General features: G+C 53.4%; 1 protein-coding gene across 10 annotated transcripts in view; it reads left to right on the top strand.

The window, feature by feature from the left end:
- PLEKHA7 (pleckstrin homology domain containing A7) overlaps positions 1 to 19,320 on the top strand; it is a 200,550-nt gene that overhangs the window by 167,351 nt on the left and 13,879 nt on the right. For all 10 annotated transcript variants that reach the window (XM_037049989.1, XM_037049985.1, XM_037049983.1 and 7 more), the window contains 8 exons: positions 9,117 to 9,185; positions 9,361 to 9,441; positions 10,803 to 10,952; positions 11,534 to 11,635; positions 16,638 to 16,746; positions 16,877 to 17,103; positions 18,775 to 18,963; positions 19,060 to 19,177. In XM_037049989.1, coding sequence (XP_036905884.1) covers positions 9,117 to 9,185; positions 9,361 to 9,441; positions 10,803 to 10,952; positions 11,534 to 11,635; positions 16,638 to 16,746; positions 16,877 to 17,103; positions 18,775 to 18,963; positions 19,060 to 19,177 — 1,045 coding nt within the window. The remainder of the gene's footprint in view (positions 1 to 9,116; positions 9,186 to 9,360; positions 9,442 to 10,802; positions 10,953 to 11,533; positions 11,636 to 16,637; positions 16,747 to 16,876; positions 17,104 to 18,774; positions 18,964 to 19,059; positions 19,178 to 19,320) is intronic.

Here is a 19,320-nt window from a genome sequence, read left to right on the forward strand (position 1 = left end):
GGCGGGGGGGAGTTTGATTCACTGGGCACCACTGATGTGTGTCTTTGGTCACAAAGCAGGTCAGTGGATTGTTCGTCACTGGGGGAGAAGGTTCCACGTGGAATTATGCGGCTCTGGGGGATGCCGTCATCTCCCATCCCCATTTAGGAGGTGATCACTGGTCCATCCGAGTAGGTGATAAAGCTTCAGGTTCTCAGTCAGCCTGCACAGCACAGAGAGCCCGAGAAAGAGAAAGCCGTGGAATTGAGAGGCATTCTGCTTGAAAGAGCTGCTATTGTTGCATTCAGGGGCTGAAAGCTCCCACTGTGAAAAGCACTTCTTATGCCTGAGCCATGAAATAGACCGGAGGAATGTGACCTTTAATTAACTGCAGGTGTGAGAGGGTGGGTGTGGGGCTGCGGGAGGGCACTCAGGTGACTGCCACCGGGGCACGCCTCCTCCAGTCCCCTGTGTACCTGCTGGAGAGGTTTTGAACACGGGGACTGTCATCCAGCCTTATAGAAGTGGGGGGTGAACATGAGGTCCCATGGCAGCAGGTGGGGGGGCTCCCCATACTGAGGCCCATTTAGAAACCAACTAGTTAATTTCTGTCTCTATTGAGCACTTGCTGTGTACCCAGCTCTGGAGATGCCTAGGGGAGAGGGGAGAGTAAAATTGAGGCTCTCTGGGTTGGGGAAAGGAAACATCTCCAAATAAAAGACTTACTAACAATAAGTGATCTGGCCCGGCACTCAGAACTGAGGTCGCAAGGATCAAAGGGCCATGATGCTGGAAAGGCTTCCAGGGAGATGGTGTGTGGGGGAGATCCAGAGCGTTTAGGTTGGCTGAGATGGCCAGGACAGGGATGGAGGGAGACGAGGAGAGCCAGGGTGAAGCTGGTATGGCTGGGGCAGTGGGGGAGGTGGCGGTAGATCATTTGGCCCAGATTCTATTCCAGGCTTGAGGAAGGAAGGTGCAGTGAATGAAAGTCTGACTTGGTTTTGGACATGAGCAAAACAGGGTTGTGTCAGATGCAGGGCATTTTCTAGTTTACCTGGCGTGAGCGAGTATTGTACGTATGGTAGTGATGCCTCGGGGTGTGGAGTGCTTGCATGTGGTGGTTGGGGCTAACTGTGCACTCGGGCCCCTCCTCCTATGCGCTGCTGGGGCTGGGAAGGGTCCCTCCAGCACACCCACCATCTGCACCTGACCCGGGGAGAGGTCCACCAGCACCCCCAACACCCCAGCTTCCGTCTGCCGTGAGTGCTGCCACACCCTGGTCCCGGCCTTCCTGCCGCCAGTCACCATGCTGCTGTTTTCTGTCACCCCCGTTCTGGGGTCGTGCAGTGGGCGCAGGAGGAACCTGCAACATCCGAGTTCCCGGGGCCGTGGCAGAGGCCCGGCTCAGCAGCAGCGCAGGCGTACCATGAAACCCTCCTCACGGTGCTTGGTGCACAGCGCGTGAGAGATCCAAAGGACGCCCTCAGGCCAGAAAAGAAGGAATGTGTATCTTCCCACTCCTGCTTGTATGGGATAGCTACAGCGCACAGTCAGTCCTGGAGGAAAGATCCAACTCAGCTTTCTTTTATTTCACGATTGTGGGATTTGAGTTAAAGGGAGTTTAGAGGGAGAGAAACTAAGGCACTATAGCAGGGCAGAGCCTGCCAGGAGTCTCTGTGTGTCCTCACGGCCAACAGAAGCCTAATAACAATAGAGGGTGTGATGTGCGCCAGCCACTGGGTTTTACTCCTGATAAGTGTGTGAGCCCTGCAGTGGATCTGGGAGGGAGGTGGTTCTGCACTGAAACTCTGAGAGGGAGATGCTCTTCCCCATAAATAGTTTCTGGGGAGTCCGTATTTGGGTGTTGCTCTGACGCTGAAGCCCGTGCTCTTAATAACCTTGCCTCCCAGACTCTTGAAATGCTGCTTCTGCTACTGTGGACCCAGAAGAATTGGGTTTTGTGTGGAACTCAGCTGGGGTCATTATGCCTCTCAGGAAATGGGTTTGATGTGACAGATGCAGGTGTATCCTTGGGACGTGTCACTAGCGAGGAGCCATATGTGCCCGGAACATTAGTAATTGGAAGTTGTTACTGTTTGCCATGAAAAACAGCTGTGTTGATGCCAAGCGTTTTCCCTGGTCTTGTGGCTGTTACTCCAGTGTCTGGTTCCTTTCAGAACTGGTCCCCCAGATAAATGTGCCAACAGTCTGTGTGGGAAGAGAGGCTGGGGTTTGTGCTGTGTGTGAGTCACCAGTCTGGTGTGGCTGCCAGAAGGCTGGCCCCACCCACCTGGCCTGCCTCCACCGGACGCAGTGCTCAGATCAGGGAGGCAGCAGTCTGCTCTGCTCTGACCAGCTGGTGTAGAGCGTTCCCAGATACATGTCTCATTTCAGGGTCCAGACTAGGGAGGAAGGGCTAGAATCAAAGGAGAGGCGATGCGGACCTGGGAGAACCATGGCTGGGGAGGGGATAGGCAGGATGCCTTTATGTGCAGGTATCTAAAATCCACATCCACCTGTCAGGCCACAAAGGGATATACATTCAGGGCTCAGGCCACATTGTCACCATTTTACTTTCCTTAGTGTGCAGGTTGCCTCCACATGGCCAAGGAAGGCAGCCACCTGCAAATCCAAGTTCATTTCCTCCCAGCCTAGCCTCCCCTTGGAGTGAGGGGGTAGGGGGTCCTTACTGGGAGGGCATGCTGGGCAGAGACAAGAAACCTAGCAGCTGGCACAGCCCCAGGGCAGGAGGTGAGGGTGATTTGAGGAAGACGTAAACATAGGCTGTAAAGCTCTGAAATATTACCAGGTGCCATCTGTGGCCCTGAGGGGGAATTAAGACAGTGGAGAGTAGCCACAAGTAGACTGGTTTCAGTTTAGTAGAAGAAAGACTCTTCGAAAGGGCCACCACAGGTCACAGTGAACTCTGCATGGCTGGGTGCCCCTGAGGCCTGGGCAGCAGTTCGGGGGCTGTGTGGCTGGCCAGAAACACCCTGAGGCCCTCGGGCTTCCCGTGTCCTGCTAGACAAAATGAGCTGATGCTGAGCCTAGCTGGGGCCCCTAAGACACAATTAAATGGGCCTCAGGGTGCTAGAGTGACAGGCACTGTTCCCACTGTCACCAGCTTCTTGTGAAAGGTCCCTCCTGAGTTTTCGTGAGGAGAGCAAGGAGGTGAGCCTATCTGGAGAAGGACTCTCTCTCCATCCCCACTAGGTTGGCCTAACGTCCCGGCCCCAAAGGCCACAGACTTAAGGATCCAGAGCCCGTTGTCCCTGCCATCAGCAGGCACTCAGCTTCCGGAATCAGTGGGTGGTGTCAGCTTCACCCCACGCTGAGGGGGTTTTCCTTCCTGAAACGAGCATTTCTGCTGCATGCCAAGGGAGCCTGCAACGGCGTGCTCCACCGTCTTAGAAGACGCTCTGTTTAATGTCCTTTTGGAAATGTTTACTTCCCTGGCATTTTACTCGACAGTGCCAGGGTGGAAAGGAGTCCTCTATTGATTAAGCACCTGTTTCCGCCTGGCAGTGTTTGGGCACTTGGCGTTCCTGTCTCCTGGAATCCTCTGGGCATCCTGGAGCAGTAGGAATTACCGTCCCACCTTACTACCCAGGAACCCAAGTCTCAGAGATGTAACTTCTACAAAATTACCTGGCTGGGATTTGAACCCGGTGACTAACTCCACACCTGCCTTCTTCTACGTACCATGTACTTTGCCTGCCCCTAAGGTGTATCCACTGAATTGTACTCTGGCATTGAAGACCTGCTCTGCAGGATCCTGCACCCCCAGCTAGGTCTGAAGAGGGAGGTAGGGTGAGCTGTTGCTGACAGCTGGATGTGTTTTTATGCGGCTCCGAAGCACAGCTGGGATGGGGAGGTGGGGTGGGGGGGCGGGGAGCTGAAAGCTGCTCAGGTGATGCCTTTGTAGGTAGAGTCGGTTGTGAGGTTGCAGTCGGCTGCAGAGAGATTCTTGTCCCTGGTGAGAAGTAGGTCATCAGTGGCCGCAGGTACCTGGCCTCCAGACCCCTCCCGACTGTTCAATCCTGGGGCCAGGGCTTCTGTGTTGAGAATTTCCAGGGTCAGCTCCTGGAGCAGAGTTTCTGAAGTGGTGGTCCCGGACACCACCTGCCTCAGGATTGCCTGGGAGCTTAATAAATAATCGCACATCTGGTGGGGCCTGTTGAATTAGAATCTCTGGAAATGGCACCCAGATTGTCCTTTTGGTTTTTTGTTTTCTTCTAATCAAGTTTCCGGGGGGTGGGGGGTTGGGCACACTGAAGTTTGAGGTCTGGTGTTCTGGAGAAGAGATTATTGACCCTGGCCGTGAACTGAAACACCAGCAGAGCTCTTTAACTGAGTGTCGGCGCTTGGGTCCTGTTCCTTAGCGGCTCTGGGTTAGTTGGTAACACACAGGTATTACTCTTCAAACAAACAGACAGACAGACAGACAGACAGAACCCCCTCAGTGTCTCCAGCGTGGCCATGGTTGTCAGAGTGTGCTGCCATACCAGCAGCCTCAGCAGTACCTGGGCATTTGCTAGAAATGCGAAATCTGGAGTCCTGCCCCAGACCAGCTCCGTGAGAACCTCTGCAGGGTGGGACCCGGCAGCTCTGTGTACAGGGATGGGCTTATAGTGGTTCGTATGGAAAAGACATGCAGGTGATGGTTATTACAATAGGTTTACTCACTCAAAAGATTGTTACAACTATAAAGCTACCTTTGCTCATCCCTGTATTAACAAGCCCTCCAGGTCATTCTGAAGCATGATCAGGTTTGAGAGCCAGTTTCAGAGTCCTGGTTCCCAATCCTGGCTGCACAGTTAGGATAGCCTGTTGGGGGGTGAGGGGCACAAGTCTCTTAGAGTGGGACTCAGGCATCATATTTGATAAAGTCTCTGGGAGATTCCAGTGTTCAGGCCAGGGCTGGGATTCACTCCCATAGCAGGTGAGGACATCTTTGCTCACGGGAGCTGTGAGCGGTGGGATCACTGGTGAGAATAATTATTTAGATGCAATGCGGGTGTGGAGAGGGGCATCCAAGAGACTGGTGATGGCCCCACTCCAAAGCAGAGACCCGGCACCTCACAGCGTGGGGTGAGGGAGGGTAAGGGAGGACGCCCAGTTCCCTGTCGCCCTCTGCGGCAGAACCCAGAACAAAGTGGGCACTGAGCTCGGTGCTGTCACGTAAACCAGCCCGCACAGAGGTTCCTCAGGCAGCACTTATGCCCCCCCATTTTATAGATGAGGGGACTGACCCCCAGAAAGCTCCCAACAGCTGGGAAGCCGTGCAAGAGAGCTGAGTCCCCGCCACTGAGTCACACAGCCACCCATCCTCCTTAAGGCTCCCCTCGCTGGTTCCCCAAATTCTGGCTCCTTCAAAAGTGTTGTTTGGTGTCTTACCTGTTACGTTTTGTTGTATTTGCCTTTCTGTTTGGAACAGATAAAAAATAATGAACCTTTGATCAACGTGCTTTACAAAGTGCTGAAGAAGTCAGCACTGGGCTGTCGGCCCAGGAGAAGCGTAAGATGATCGGATCTGTGTCTCCAGGCGGGGCCATTCCATTGCTTCTGGCTCAGGGCCGATTCCATCACTTGCTTAACCAGGGGCTCTCCTGACCACCCCCCGGCTTCCTGCAAGTCATTTCGGTTTACTTCCTTTCTGTCGAAGCCCCCTTCAGCACTTCGGCTGGTGCACCAGGCTGAGCCTCTCATCTGCGCTGTTCTGTGCCTCCATCTCGTGTGCTGCTGTGAGGGGTGGGGGTGGGGGGCTTGCCCAGCTTGCTGCCAGCTTGTGTCATGTCCCCATTCTTGCCTGTCTGCCTCCATGGGGAGGCCTGACCTAGACAGAGACCAGCATGGTCGGGGCAGTCGAGCATGAGTTTCTTGGGAGGAGGGAGTGGTCGCTCCTGCTCACCTTGGAGGCGCTGGGGCGGCCTCAGATCCCACCGTGGACCTGGGGTTGAAGGGGCTCTTCTTCGGGGCAGAGTGTTGCTGTCTGCGACTGGACTAGAACAAAACGGGGCCTCCCCTCCCCGCTCTGGCTGATGCAGAACTAGTGCCCGAAACACCACCAGAGTTTGTTGCATTCTGAGGGAGGCTGCGGGTTGGGAAGCGCGAGCTGTGTCCAGTCACCCTGAGCCCTGAGGATGGGCATCTGGGGGTGTGGGGAGAGGAGAGCAAGGTGCCTGGAGGGCCTTCCGTTCCTTTCTGATGCAGACATTCTTTCAAAGGGAGAAGTGCCCATGACTTCCACTTTTTCTGGTGAAGTGATGCTGGGGACCCGTTGTTGAAGTTTTCAATGGATTTAAGCATTGCTAACACAAAACACGGTTTTAAAAGGAAAATTAGATATAATAAACTGCTTGTGAATATGCCTTCGTAGCCTCGGCTCTCTGGAACAGAACCGAAGTCAGGAGCTTACAGGGCCTCTGAGCTTTGTCAACACAATCTCGAAGCCCAGCTCAAAAGCCCGTGGCCTTCACTCCACGGGAGCAGGTCTCAGTGCAGCCAGCTCCCCTCGTTTTTGTTATATTCACAGGCTCACTGAGCAAATGTTTCCCAAATATCCTCAGTGCAAGGGGCCCTGGCTGGGCTTTGAGGATACAGAGAAACTAGGTCACAGCCCTCACAGTCACCCCTAATTAGGTTAGCCTCTAGTGGGGGAGACAGAACATTTCACTGACGTGCTAAGGCCCTCAGTTGGAGACACAGGGTGGGAGCATCTCCCTCGAAGGGCGCTGAGCCCAGCAGGAGGGAAGGAGATGGGGAAAGCAGCAAGGATGTTGCCTGTGTTGGGTTTCTACTCCCAACAGACTCGGCAGCTCACATATGGATTCCTAACTCAGCACCTTCAAAGCAGCATGTTCATAGGAGAGAAGAGGAAGCTGCTTCTTTGAAAAGGGGGATATTAGCACAATATCCCAAAAAAGAAAAAAAAATTACATGTCCATCTAAAATGAAAATAAAAGCATAGAAACTTGGGAGCCTTTCATCAAGGGGCACAAATAGCCCTAAATACAAGCTTCTAAGAAATTCTATATTACCGATTTTTTAAATAATGACTGATTCATCCCCCCCCAAAAGGTGGGGATACGTTGAGTATATATCCATCATTCCGCGAAGGCAGTGAAAGGCATGCTTTTAGTAACCTTTCCATCAGAAAGTTTGAACGATTCGGCTTTCTCAGATGCCTTAGTTGTGCGGAGTGCCTCACTTGATCCGCAGCGGTGCTGGGCAACCAGGCTTCGCGCCGTTAGCTTCTCTGCCTTGCTGTTTCAGTATCGAAAACACGTCATTTGTAAAGAGCGCCAGCGAAATAAGGGGAAGAGTTTTGCTGGGAGGAAAAGTCCCCAAAGCATATCTGACTTTGAACATGATGTCTTGCTGGGAAATGAGCCAAGTGACAGCCCCTTGGAGGGCAGGCAAGCTCTTTGCCTGCTGTTTTATTGAGGACGACGATGGTGCAGGGTGAAGACTTGCCTCCGTCCACCTGCTGGGTTCCCTGAGTCTAAAGCTTCAAGTCCTGCTTGGGAAGTTCAGCTGTTCGTGGTTCACAAGGATTAGCTCCTCTCCCTTCCTCTCCCCTTCTGCCCTGACAGAGCCAGCACAGCCTGTGTGTTTGTGGATTGTTGCTGTTGTCAGTGTGTTCCGTGACTGTGTGTGTACGTAACCTGTCAGTTTGAGGAGCGGAATTTGGCTGGAGTTCGGTTTTTCCCAGGAAGGCTGCAGCCCTGACCTACAAGCATTTCCCTTTGGCCCACCTGCAATACAATAAGCATTTGCCGAGTGCCTTTCCGTGTGCCAGGCCTTATGCTCAGGGCTGACTTCACCAAGATAAATAAGACAGTGGTCCCTGCCCTCTACTGTGTGACCAAAGGGAGTGTGGGAATGGGTGGGGGCAGGTCTACAGCCAGGCTCAGTCCTCAGGCCAAAGCATGGATGGAGAAGGCATTCTCCTTTGACCTTGCTCTTGCCCTTGGCTAATGATGATCGGCAAGGAGAGGGAGTATAGGACAGTTGGGCATGGGGGTGGAAGGAGCTTGAGTTCTGAGGCAAATGTATGCCGATATATTTCTGTTTCTGATTCACACTCACAAACTTCCTGGACCTCCCAGATGGAGTAGGGGGAAAGTGAGGGCCATCTCTCTAGCAGCTATATGTCCGTCCACACTGGGTCACTCTGCATGCTACACACCACCACCTATCTCGGCTATGATTAGCTACACCCTCTTTCCCTGGTCAGATCTGCCAAGTGGAGTTCAGCAAGACGACCTCTGCTACAATGGGCACATTCAACCTGGCTCTTCCTGCCCCTGGCCTGGCCATGGTGGGCGGCACATCTGTGTGGAAGTCCCCCTTCCTACACAGCTGTTGGCAAGGAGGTTTGGGGGAGATGAAAACAAGGGCTACAGCGTAGGGTTAAACTTCGTAGGGGTCAGTGAGAGAGGGGTGGCAGGTTGCCACCTGGGTCAAGGGAGGGCGGGAAATGTGGAATCCCACCCGCCTATAAGTTTGGGTGACTTTTGTCTCCTGCCTGGTGGTCTCCTTTTTTGAGAGGACAGAGTGACTTGTAACTTAGACAAGTACGGCCTGCCCTCACTTATCTAGGGATCTTTTGAAAACCCCAGGCAGCAGTTATGCAGGTTCTTCTTCCCTTGGCCGCCAGATCCTCTTCCCAGATAGTCAGGCTGGGGAGGCAGGCTGCTCAGAGATTTCCTCCAGCTGAGGCTTGGCAATGGCCAGGAGATGTGCGTGTTCCCCCTGGTCCGCCCACCCTACTGGCCTGGATGTTTGACCCCAGGTTCAGTAGCAAAACTCTCTCTTATTAATGGCAAATTTTCCAAGATTCATAGTAATTTTGAGCAACTAGAAGCTGCTACGCTTGATGATACTATAACTTGAACCTCTGTGTTTCCTTTAATTTGAGAAATTTACAAGTGCCACTAAAATCTTGAAAAGGTTTTTTTTTTTTTTCCTAAAATGAAATAGGCCTGAACAATAAAAGCAAGCAGTGCCTGAGGTTTTGCCCTTTCTGTGCCGTGACTGTACCTGCCACTGACCCATCCTGGGGCTCACTTTCCTTCCTGAGCTTTGATCCCAAATCCTGCGGTTAAATCCCCTTTAACTGGTTCCCCTCGCAGGTGACAGGCCGGGACCTCCTCAGGGATCGAAGCCTAAAGCCGGTGAAGATTGCTGAGAGTGACATTGACGTGAGTGAACAGAGTGGCAGGCTGGGTCCTCTGCCACTTGCTGTCTCCAGACCCGGGCTGGGCAGCTGCAGGCAGGGTTTGGATGGCTCTGGAGCCAAAGGCCTTCTGGGTCCACCCCAAGGCCGCACCCTTTGCTCCTCATCCCAGGCCTTCTCCAACCTGTTCTTGCTCACAGGTGAAACTGAGCATCTTCTGTGAACAAGACAGGATCCTCCAGGACTTGGAAGACAAGATACGAGCCCTCAAGGAGAACAAAGTGCGTATCAGTTTTGCATAATCTTAGGCTGGGCGAAATAGGGGGTTGGTCTTTTCTGTGTCATGGACTGGATGGTATCAAACGGCAGGTGTTAGTCTACCCAGAACAGTGTCTTTACATTTAAAAGGTGTTCCTGGGGGTAGGGGGTTCTGGTTCTGGAGGAAACCTCATAGGGAGGTCTTGGCCTGGTACCCCGGCCCTCTTCCTCTCGTCCCCCTCTTCTGCTCCGGCCCTCCTCTCCCTGGAGGCCTGGTGAGGGGAGCCTGGGAGAGGAGGGCTCCACTGCCTTGTCTGTGTTGGTGTCCCCCGGACACCTGGGGACCTGGGCCGTAGAGGAAGCAAGACTGGATGGGAGGGCGGGAATGGACCGAGGCAGAGGTGGGGGGCATGTTTGTTCTCTTAGACACTCAGTGTGACTGTCTTTCTTTATGGCACTTTCCAAAATAGATTTTGTTTATTTAGCATGTTTTGCCATGTGTATATAATGTGCTCCCATGTATAATGTGTACCCACATTTTGGCCCAATATTTCATTTTCAATTTTGAATTCCATTATTTATTTAGATACTTGTTTTTTTTTGTATTATAAAGGAATTTTGGCATTAACTTTTGAACATATGGATATCATTATTGCTTTCTATGCATTACACTCTTAATGCATAAGCATAAATAAAAGAATGAAAAACATTTATATAGCTATGGAATCAGTACTACCCATGTATACTGTGCATCCTTATTTTTCCTTCAAAAATTTGGGCAAAAAAATGCACATTATACCTAGCAAAATACAGTACTTTCAGAGAGTGGGAAGGGAGGGAGAAAGAGAGGGAGAGAAACCTTAAGGAGCCAGAGAAAGGTCAGTCACTTGCCTCTCTCAGGCCCCCTACTGGGGACCTGTCCCAAAACCCAGCATGTGACCCCGGCGTGTGCCCTGACTGGGGAATCGAACCTGCGACCTTTCTGTTGTGAGGCGATGCCCAAGCCACTGAGCTACACCAGTTAGGGCTCTTTATTACAGTTTAACAAGGTGTTATATTTGTGACACCTGAAAGTTTATTACATGTCCTTTGTCCCAAAGAACTTAAAGAGTTTTCCATTGACTCTGACTTATCCTCACTGTGTATCCCATAAGGAGCCAGAAGCCTTGCACCCATTTTGTAAATGAGGAAACTGAGGAACAGAGCGATTGGGTAACTTTCCCCAGGCCACCCTATGGGCAGAGTCAGAGCTGGACCCAGAAACCCTGTCAGGCCCCAGATGGACACACACCCCTTCAGTTGAGGTTTAGCCCCTGGCATGGTGTGAGAGGCCTCCAGGGACTGTCCCGTTACCATCCTGCACTTCGACCCTCGCCTGGCCTAGGACCAGCTGGAGTCCGTGCTGGAGGTGCTGCACCGGCAGATGGAGCAGTACCGAGACCAGCCGCAGCACCTGGAGAAGATCGCCTACCAGCAGAGGTTGCTGCAGGAGGACCTCGTCCACATCCGGGCAGAGCTCTCCAGAGAGTCCACTGTGCGTAGAGGGTGGGGAGGGCACAGACACTTCCCCTCTGGGTGGGCTGGGAGGGGGGCTGCTCGTCTCATCTCCCCCACTGCAATTGAATTGGTGGCCAGGGGCAAGAGTCTTGGGGCAGCAAGCTGCCTCCTGACAGTAGCTTACCTTGTTCAGGGGTGGCGTGTCCAGGGCTGCCTTAGGGTCCTGTCCATCAGCGACTCCTAGGTGGCTACAGTGACACTCAGGGGACCAGATTTCTCAGAGAAGCCCAGTCCTGATCTGTATGCAGATAATTCTGTGATGTCAGCATCTCCACTTTGTTTGTTCATCTGATGTGGGGCAGGCCGTTGCTGCCAGGGCTGAGAACCATAGTGTCCCCAACGATATAAGTAAGACAGGACAGTGCGGAGGGTTGGGGTCAGAGCGTGCATGAGAAGACAGCTCATGTCCCTCTCTCATCAGACTGGCCCGAGGAGACCTGTGGGGCTCCCCTTCCCTCTCCCCCTGGCTGGGCCGGCTGTGGGCAGGAGTGCAGGTGCCCATGGGGCTTCTGGGGGCAGGGGACGGCTGAGAATCCGAAGTGTCTCCTTGGCCAACAGGAGATGGAGAACGCCTGGAACGAGTACCTGAAGCTGGAGAGCGATGTGGAGCAGCTGAAGCAGACCCTGCAGGAGCGCCACAGGAGGGCCTTTTTTTTCCAGGTGACTCCAGGGCCCTTGATGCTGCCTGAGCTGATTGCTTGGGAGCCCCTCCCAGGGCCTTCTCTCCCTCCAGGGGGCCCCAGCCTGTGCATCATCCCAGACCCTCCCCGGGAATCCCTGCCCTCAGTCCCTGTCTTTCTGCTCTTAGATAAACTCTGTGGCGCTTTTGTGAGGGTTTTACATTTGGGAAAACAGTGTCGAGAGGAGACAAGATACCAACCTTAAGACCCTTACAGAGACTGGAACGTGATCAGTATTTCTTAGTTCTCGGCCCATCTTGGCCTCCTAGCTCCTGGCTCAGACAGCAGCAGGAAGCCCCACCCCCTTCCTTCCTCAGGTTCCTGAAACTAGATGTTATCCAGCCTTCACCCGAGGAGCTAGTGTGACTGCAGTAGGCGCCTCTGGTCTCCGGACAGTCATTAGCATTTCTGGAAGCCAGGCTAGGAGATACCCATCGCTGTGGCCCCTACCCCACTCGGGAAAGGCAGCCTTAGTGCCCGGCTTCTGCTATCCTTAGAAACCAGGCCGCCCAGCTGATATTGGCCTCTGCCCCCTCAGGTGAGGGAGGAAAGGCTCCGTGTGGTTTTTCTTCTCCCAGTTGTGTCCTCCAGATGCCCAGTGTTTGCTCACCGTGGTCCCCAGCCAGGCTCCAACCCCCCACCCTCAATGTTTTAAAAATGGGAAACCACCTGCTTTCAAACCCAGCTTCAGATCTCTAGCTCCCCGTCCAGGGCCCTGACAGGCATTTGAGTTCAGTGAGTATTAACTGAGGCTTCTCGTAGGGAGACACGATGCTGGGCCAGCTTTGGGGCTCGGCCTGCTAAATGGTGAACTACTTCCAGCTAAGGCTCCTCATTCAAGTGATTTAATGAACATGTTGACTCTGCTGACATCAACCTCACCCCCAAAAGGGATGGAAATTCCGGACTGGGAGGGTTCTCCCAGGCCCTGCTTTTCCCTCGTCTCAGCATTCGAGCTGGTCCCCGAGAGCTGATCCAGGGCCACGTGGGTACTCATGTCTGTGGCTCCGGGCTGGCCTGCTCGGCTCCCAGGACTTGTCTGTCTCCTGCTGCTGCTGCTGTTTTTCTCTGTAACTTCCCCTCATCCAAGCCGACTAGCGTTTCCCTATTCTTTTTTGTATCTGCAGCACTTAGCATAGTGGTTTGAAATAGTAGGTGAATGTTGACTCTTTCAAATGATTATTTCTCATTACTAGTTTCTGAAACTGTCCTGTCCTGTTATATGTATCTTCTTGGACTTCCGGGAGCCAGATTAATTTTAGCAGTAGGTTTTTTTTAGCTGTTTATTCCTTATGTTTCTGATTCTACAAATAACACACGAATGCATCTCTTTGAAAAGTCCAAACAATGAGAAGCAAAAACAAAAAATTAACAGAAGCTCCCCTCCCCTCCTTCCCCTTTCTGCCCCGGACCACCGCCCTCCCCAGTGTAATGAGGGCCATCCGTTTGCAGCATTGCCCCCCCCCACCACCACCCGAGCACTTTCTTCACATTTCCAGACATGCACATTACAGAATGTATTTGGGGTGGGAGCTAGGTGTAGTTACAGAGGAATCTTTCTTATACCTTGTTCAATGACCCACTTTTTTGTTATAACCTTACGTTGTGGAAATCTTTCTTGGAAAAATACTCCTAAGTTCATGCTGCCCTATACAGTGGCTATTTAAACTTAAACTCAAATTAATCAAAATTAACTAACGTTAAAAATGTATTCCTCAGTCACGCTAGAATCATTTCAGCTGCTCAGGAGCCACGGGAGGCTGGGGGTTACCACACTGGACAGTACAGGTGGGAGGAGATTCCCGCAGTCCCAGAAAGCTGTTCTGGACGCCGTTGGTCTAAGTCAGCAGTTTTTGACCCGTGTGCTGCCAGAATTTTTAAAACACGCAATACTGTTTCATCAGGACCACTGACCTCTTCCCCGTAGATCGCCAAATAAAAAAATGACAACAGCCAACACAATAACAGCCATCTGGTGTGAATGAATCAGAATTCTACCTGTTTTTATTTTTGTCAAGTCAGTAAAAAGCATCTTGTTTGGTGTGCCACAGAATTTTAGTAATTAGTTTTTAGGTGTGCCATGAGATGGAAAAGACAGAAAAGGGCTGGTCTGAGTAAATGAGATGAAATTAGTTCTTAACTCTGTAGCGTGGATATCTTCTGATGGACCTGCAGCGTCGCCTGCAGTGTCATCTGCTTTTACAAAAGGTGCCTCGGTGGGCATCTGCGTAGCCACCTTTTCCAGCTCAGTTATGACATTTATCCAAGATAGGCGCCTGGAGTGGACCTCGCGGGCTTAAATGACGGTGCTTCTTCCGTGGGCGTGGGCATTGCCCGACCGCCCTCTAACAGGCTGTGCTCGTCGCCCCGCCCCCACCGGAACGGGAGTACCGGACCTGCCTATCCAACGTCCTCGTCAGCACCTGATGTTATCAGTCTTTCGTTTTGGCCAGTCCCCCTGCTGGAAAAGGACATCTTGTTTTAATTTGCATTTATGTAATTACTAGTAGGTGGAACACCTTTTCATGTGATTACTGGCCATTTGTATTTCTACTGTGCCTTACTTATTTCAGGTGATTTTATATACAATAGGCCCAGAAACCGTTTTTCCCCTCCAAAAAGCAAATGGGTTTAATGTACAGATCTTTTCATGGACTCCCTAGTCGGTCAGTAAAGCACAGGCCAGTTTGAAGCCCGGGCCCTGCTGCTTGATTGGCACCTCGCTTGGTGGCAGTGCTGACACTTTCCCTGAATGCCACCACGGCCTGGGAAGCCCACAAAGCCCTTCTTCGCGAAGGCTGTGGGCCGATTTCTTTGGTGTGACTCCAGGCCGGGGGAGCTGTTAGAGTCCCAAGTGACTCACCCTTGCAGCCCCATGCACCCTTTCTCAGTAGGGGGCCTGGAAGCTCGCCCCCCCTGTAGCCAGGCTTGGCTGTGAGAAAATTCATCGCCTTTTCATTAAAGATGAGTGGCTTTATTTACGAGGATTTTCGTGGCCACCTGGGTGGGGAAGCCAGAGGATAAAAGAACATCCAGGTGACGTGAGGGGCGGTGGTGGGCGAGGCTACCTGTTGGTGTCCCTACTTCAGAACAGCGTTCAAGCCTTCACTGAATGTAGTACCTGGGAGCCTTCCCGCTCAGCCTAGGGTGGGGGTACAGGAATAGAACCCCACTGCCTTGCTCCCCGAAAGCTTCCCTCACCTTGTCATCAAGTTGTGGAATTTCATCACCGTTCTCTTACCCATGGGGTGGTGGGAAGGCAGAGTAGGGGCGGGGCTGTGAACTGGCAGGTGAAGGTGTGTGAATCGGCTGCCCAAAGAGAGGGAGAGTTGGTTTTAACGCCACGCCCCTCCTTCACCTGCTCCCAGCACTCTGCTTGGGAACCCCAGCTCCAGAGTTCAGCCTGTTAGTGTGTACACCCTCTCTGGGCTCAGAAACATGTCTGTTTGGGGACAGCGGTGCTTCGTGAGGAGCTGAGCATCCAGTCCGTCATTTGCTTCTCAACCCTGAGGGTGTGAGTTGGTGTTTTAACCGTGGGGGGAGATTGGGAGTCGGAGCCCCATTGGGAGGGAGGCCTCAGATGTCACGGCTATTGGACAGTACTGGATCAGGGACTCTTAAGTGATTGGTCCTTTATTCATTCAACAGACGTGTACTGAGCATCTGCTGAGAGCCTGCCCCTGGGGGCGGGGCTGGCAGGGCACACAGTCTAGTCACAGAATCAGACAGATCCCCTAAGCATGTGCGGCCCCTTCTGTCTGAGGGCGGTGGGTGCCCTGAGAGGAGATGCGGATGTGACACTTTCTGTCCCCGCCCCCCTATGGTGATTTAAAAATTTGAAAAAATATTTGATGTTTAAACAAGTCTATTAAAAGATGCCTGGGATCCCTTAATCACGGCAGACCCGCTTATGTCTTCCTGGGGCCTCATCCCGGCCAGTTTCAGGTGTGATTGTCAGAGAGTGTGTGTGGCCCTGTAGCCTGGCTCTTCCCCAGAGCTTTGTAAAATAGCAGCTTTATCATCTAATTCCCTGTTAACGTGTGCGGTTCTCCCCTAACGTGTGCGGTTCTCCCCAAAGAAACCTTGTACCTGTTCACAGTTCCTCCCCACCCCGACCCTCAACTCCCGCTCCTGCTCTAGCCAACCACTGACCTACTTTCTGTCTTTGTGGATTTACCTGTTCTGGGCATTTCATATACATGGAATCATACTATATGTGGCCTTTTGCATCTGGCTTCTTTGACGTAACATAATGTTTCCAAGGTTCATCCATGGAATACTGTTTATCAGTACTTCACTCCTTTTCATTACCAAATAATTTTCATGGCCTACTGTACTCTGAACCAAACGTCAAATGCCAGGATTTTGAAAGATGCTCTTTATAGTCTAGGGAAGGCGTAACCTCTAGTCCTTGCCTTCTCTTCCCTTATGCTATGTTTGCCTACGACAGTCTGTTTTCTAAAACTGGTAAAACGCACACAGCATTAAATTCACCACCCTAACCATTTGCAGGTATACGATGGTGGTGGTCGGTGTCTTCGCACTGCTGTGCACCCGTCTCCACAAACCGTTTTATCTTGCAGGACTGGAGTTCCGTACCCATGAAACAACCACCCCGCTTCCTGCCCGCCCTGCAGCCCCTGGCCCCCACCTCTACTCTGTGTCTGAATGAGACTCCTGTAGATGCCGCATGGAGGGGAATCATGCAGTGTTTAAGGCAGTCTGGTTTTGAATTAGGTGGAGCTAGGCAAGGCGGACTGGTGGGGGCTGCTCAGAAATCTCTCTCCTGGGCCTAGGGCATCTTCCAAGTCTGTGCATCCGTACGAAGCTGTGGAGCAGGCTTGAGTGTAGTCCCCGGTTTCCCGAGGACATGCTGCCTCCCCAGGGTGAGGGGCCCTGTCTGACAGGACAGCCCCAGTCCTGAGAAGAACCCTCTCGTAAGGAGCTAAGAAGGAAATGAACCACCGCCTGGTCTTCCTTAGGAGAAGTCGCAGATACAGAAGGATCTCTGGAGGATTGAAGATGTCATGGCAGGCCTGAGTGCGAATAAAGAGAACTTCAGAATCCTGGTGGACTCGGTCAAGAATCCGGGTGAGCGGCATCTTCCTCCAGGCAGCACGTGGGACGAGGGCGTGACCCTGGAGGGTGGGGGTCAAGTCACTCCTCCTGAGAAGCGGGTCTTCGTTCCATGCCATCCTTTGTTTCCCTCTGTCCCCCTCAGAGAGAAAAACGGTGCCTTTGTTTCCTCCCCCGCCTGTGCCTTCGCTCTCGACTTTGGAGAGCAAGCCGCCCCCACAGCCCAGCCCGCCCACCAGCCCCGTGCGGACCCCTCTGGAGGTTCGACTCTTCCCCCAGCTGCAAACCTACGTGCCGTACCGACCTCACCCACCCCAGCTGAGGAAGGTGACGTCTCCTCTTCAGTCACCAACCAAGACGAAGCCCAAAGTTGTAAGTATGACAACTGGAGCTGGATGTCACCTTTTCCTCTCTGGCAGGTGATTGTCCCTCTCTGTCTTCAGGTCAGATCTTCTCAGGAGAGAAGTTTTTAGGGAAACACGGGGAGATAGAACCAGCCGGAGTGCTGAGCCACGAAACGTTAAGGAGTGGAGGCTTGCCATCGGACCTCAGACTGCCAGAATTAGAAGGGCCCTTCGAGATAATCACGCCCAACCCTCCCATTTTGCAGTGGGGAAAACTGAGGCCCAGCAAAGGCAGTGACGGCGATGGGTAGGCGGGACTTGTGATTTGTACCGTGTAGAGAGGAGGTGTGTGGCAGGCAGTGAGCTCACCCAGCAGAAGAGTGTCCTGATCTTCACCGACAGGCGAGCACCCTGCTGGGTTGTGGGATATCTGACCCTCGACATAACCTCATGGAGTATAGACAGGAAGGTCGGAATCCCCATTTCACAGACAAGGGAACTGAGGCCCAAAGGTGTTAAAATTTGCTCAAGGTCTCCGTATTGGTAGATTCAGTCCACATCTCCTGACCATTCTCGGTGCCATCTGTCATCTTAACTGAACATTCATCCCAGGTCCCCAGGCTAGGTGTGTGGTCCTTGTGGTTGCCTGGGCTGGTCCCTTGGCTTGCTCGTCATGGAAAGGGGCCAGGCCCTTGGCAGAGTCTGGGACAACGGGGGACTTTAAGGAAACAGATGTGGACAGGTACACGATAGCTCATGTCTCCAGGGCCCGGCCAGCGCTGGCTGGAGAACACAAGGGGTCCAGTCGGAGTGACTGAGAAGCTATAGCAGAAGACACCTGGGGAGGGGGACCTCCAGGATTTTGTGTGGAAGAGCTTTGCCTGGGTACCACGAGTGCCTCAGACGTCTGGTGAGGCCGGAGCAGTGGCTTAAACACACAGGTTCCCATACCCTGGTCCTCACCCCCTCAATGGTCATTAGTCCCAGGAGGAGGCGTCTGTGGACGCTGGGAGCCAGGCTGCTGATCTGTAGAGAAACCACAGCCCTCAGCGAGTGTTAGGGACCGGCAGGAGTTGGGGTGGAGTGGGGTTTGAGGAAAATAGCGGCATCCATCGTCCCCAGGGAGTGGGCTGTGGGGCAGGCAGTGAGTCACCTGTCCTGATGGCCTGTTCTGCCCCCAGGTCGGCAAAGAGGAGATACTTTGTAGCTGTTCACATTTCTGATGGAGAGGGCAAGAGTAGGTAGACTGTCCTGGCTCAGCTCTCCAGCAGTCCCGAGACCCTCGCAGTCTGAGCACTGGAGTGGGGCTGAGCCCGGGGCGGGGGTGCTGTCAGACTTCCCAGCGAGTGCGGAGCAGCTGGCCGGCTCCACGAACCGTGCATTGCAAACGAGTGGAGTAAGAGCACGGAGCCAGGAGACCTGAGTCCTGGATCTGGGGACACTGTACATATAGGCAACACCTTGAAAGATGGAAGATGTATGAATCCAAAAGAAAAAAATGGATTTAGAGCCGAGGTATCACCTTCTTCACAGCTCGGCCCGGGGAAATGTTGGCATCTTTGGGCGGAAGCGGTCCTGCTCTGCAGGCCCGAGGTGGCCTTTTCCGGCGCTCTGGGCCACCACGGCAGTGGGGCCCCTCGGCATCCTTCCTCCCACTCCCTCTCAACTGGGCACTGGTTCTGCTCCTTTTTCTGCACAGGAAGACGAGGCGCCCCCGAGGCCCCCACTCCCCGAGCTCTACAGCCCCGAGGACCAGCCCCCGGCCGTGCCGCCTCTGCCCAGGGAGGCCACCATCATCCGGCACACCTCAGTGAGGGGCCTCAAGCGGCAGTCGGACGAGAGGAAGCGAGACCGGGAGCAGGGGCAGTGTGTGAACGGGGACCCGAGGGTAAGCAGGGAGGACCCTGGGTCGCAGGCCATGAATGGGGAGAGGGACGGTGGCACGGTGCTGGGCTGGTGTGACAGCCCCAGACTGTGCCCACAGGTGGAGCTCCGGTCGTACGTCAGTGAGCCTGAGCTGACGACTTTCAGTGGGGACATGGCCCAGCCTTCCCTGGGACTTGTGGGCTCTGACAGCAGGTACCAGACGCTGCCAGGCAGAGGTAAGGCAGCACTCTCGGGGACGCTTTCTGGGGACACCCTCCACCCCCCACTACCAGCGCTCACTCGGTACCTTGCACCCTTCTGCCTGAGCCTCGGGCTGTGGGCAGCAGATGTCAAGGGCTCCGGGAGGGCCCGCCCCTCC

The sequence above is a fragment of the Sturnira hondurensis genome, unplaced genomic scaffold (assembly GCF_014824575.4).
Source record: "Sturnira hondurensis isolate 20B ecotype Veracruz unplaced genomic scaffold, ASM1482457v3 Scaffold0006505, whole genome shotgun sequence".
Classification (NCBI taxonomy): domain Eukaryota; kingdom Metazoa; phylum Chordata; class Mammalia; order Chiroptera; family Phyllostomidae; genus Sturnira; species Sturnira hondurensis.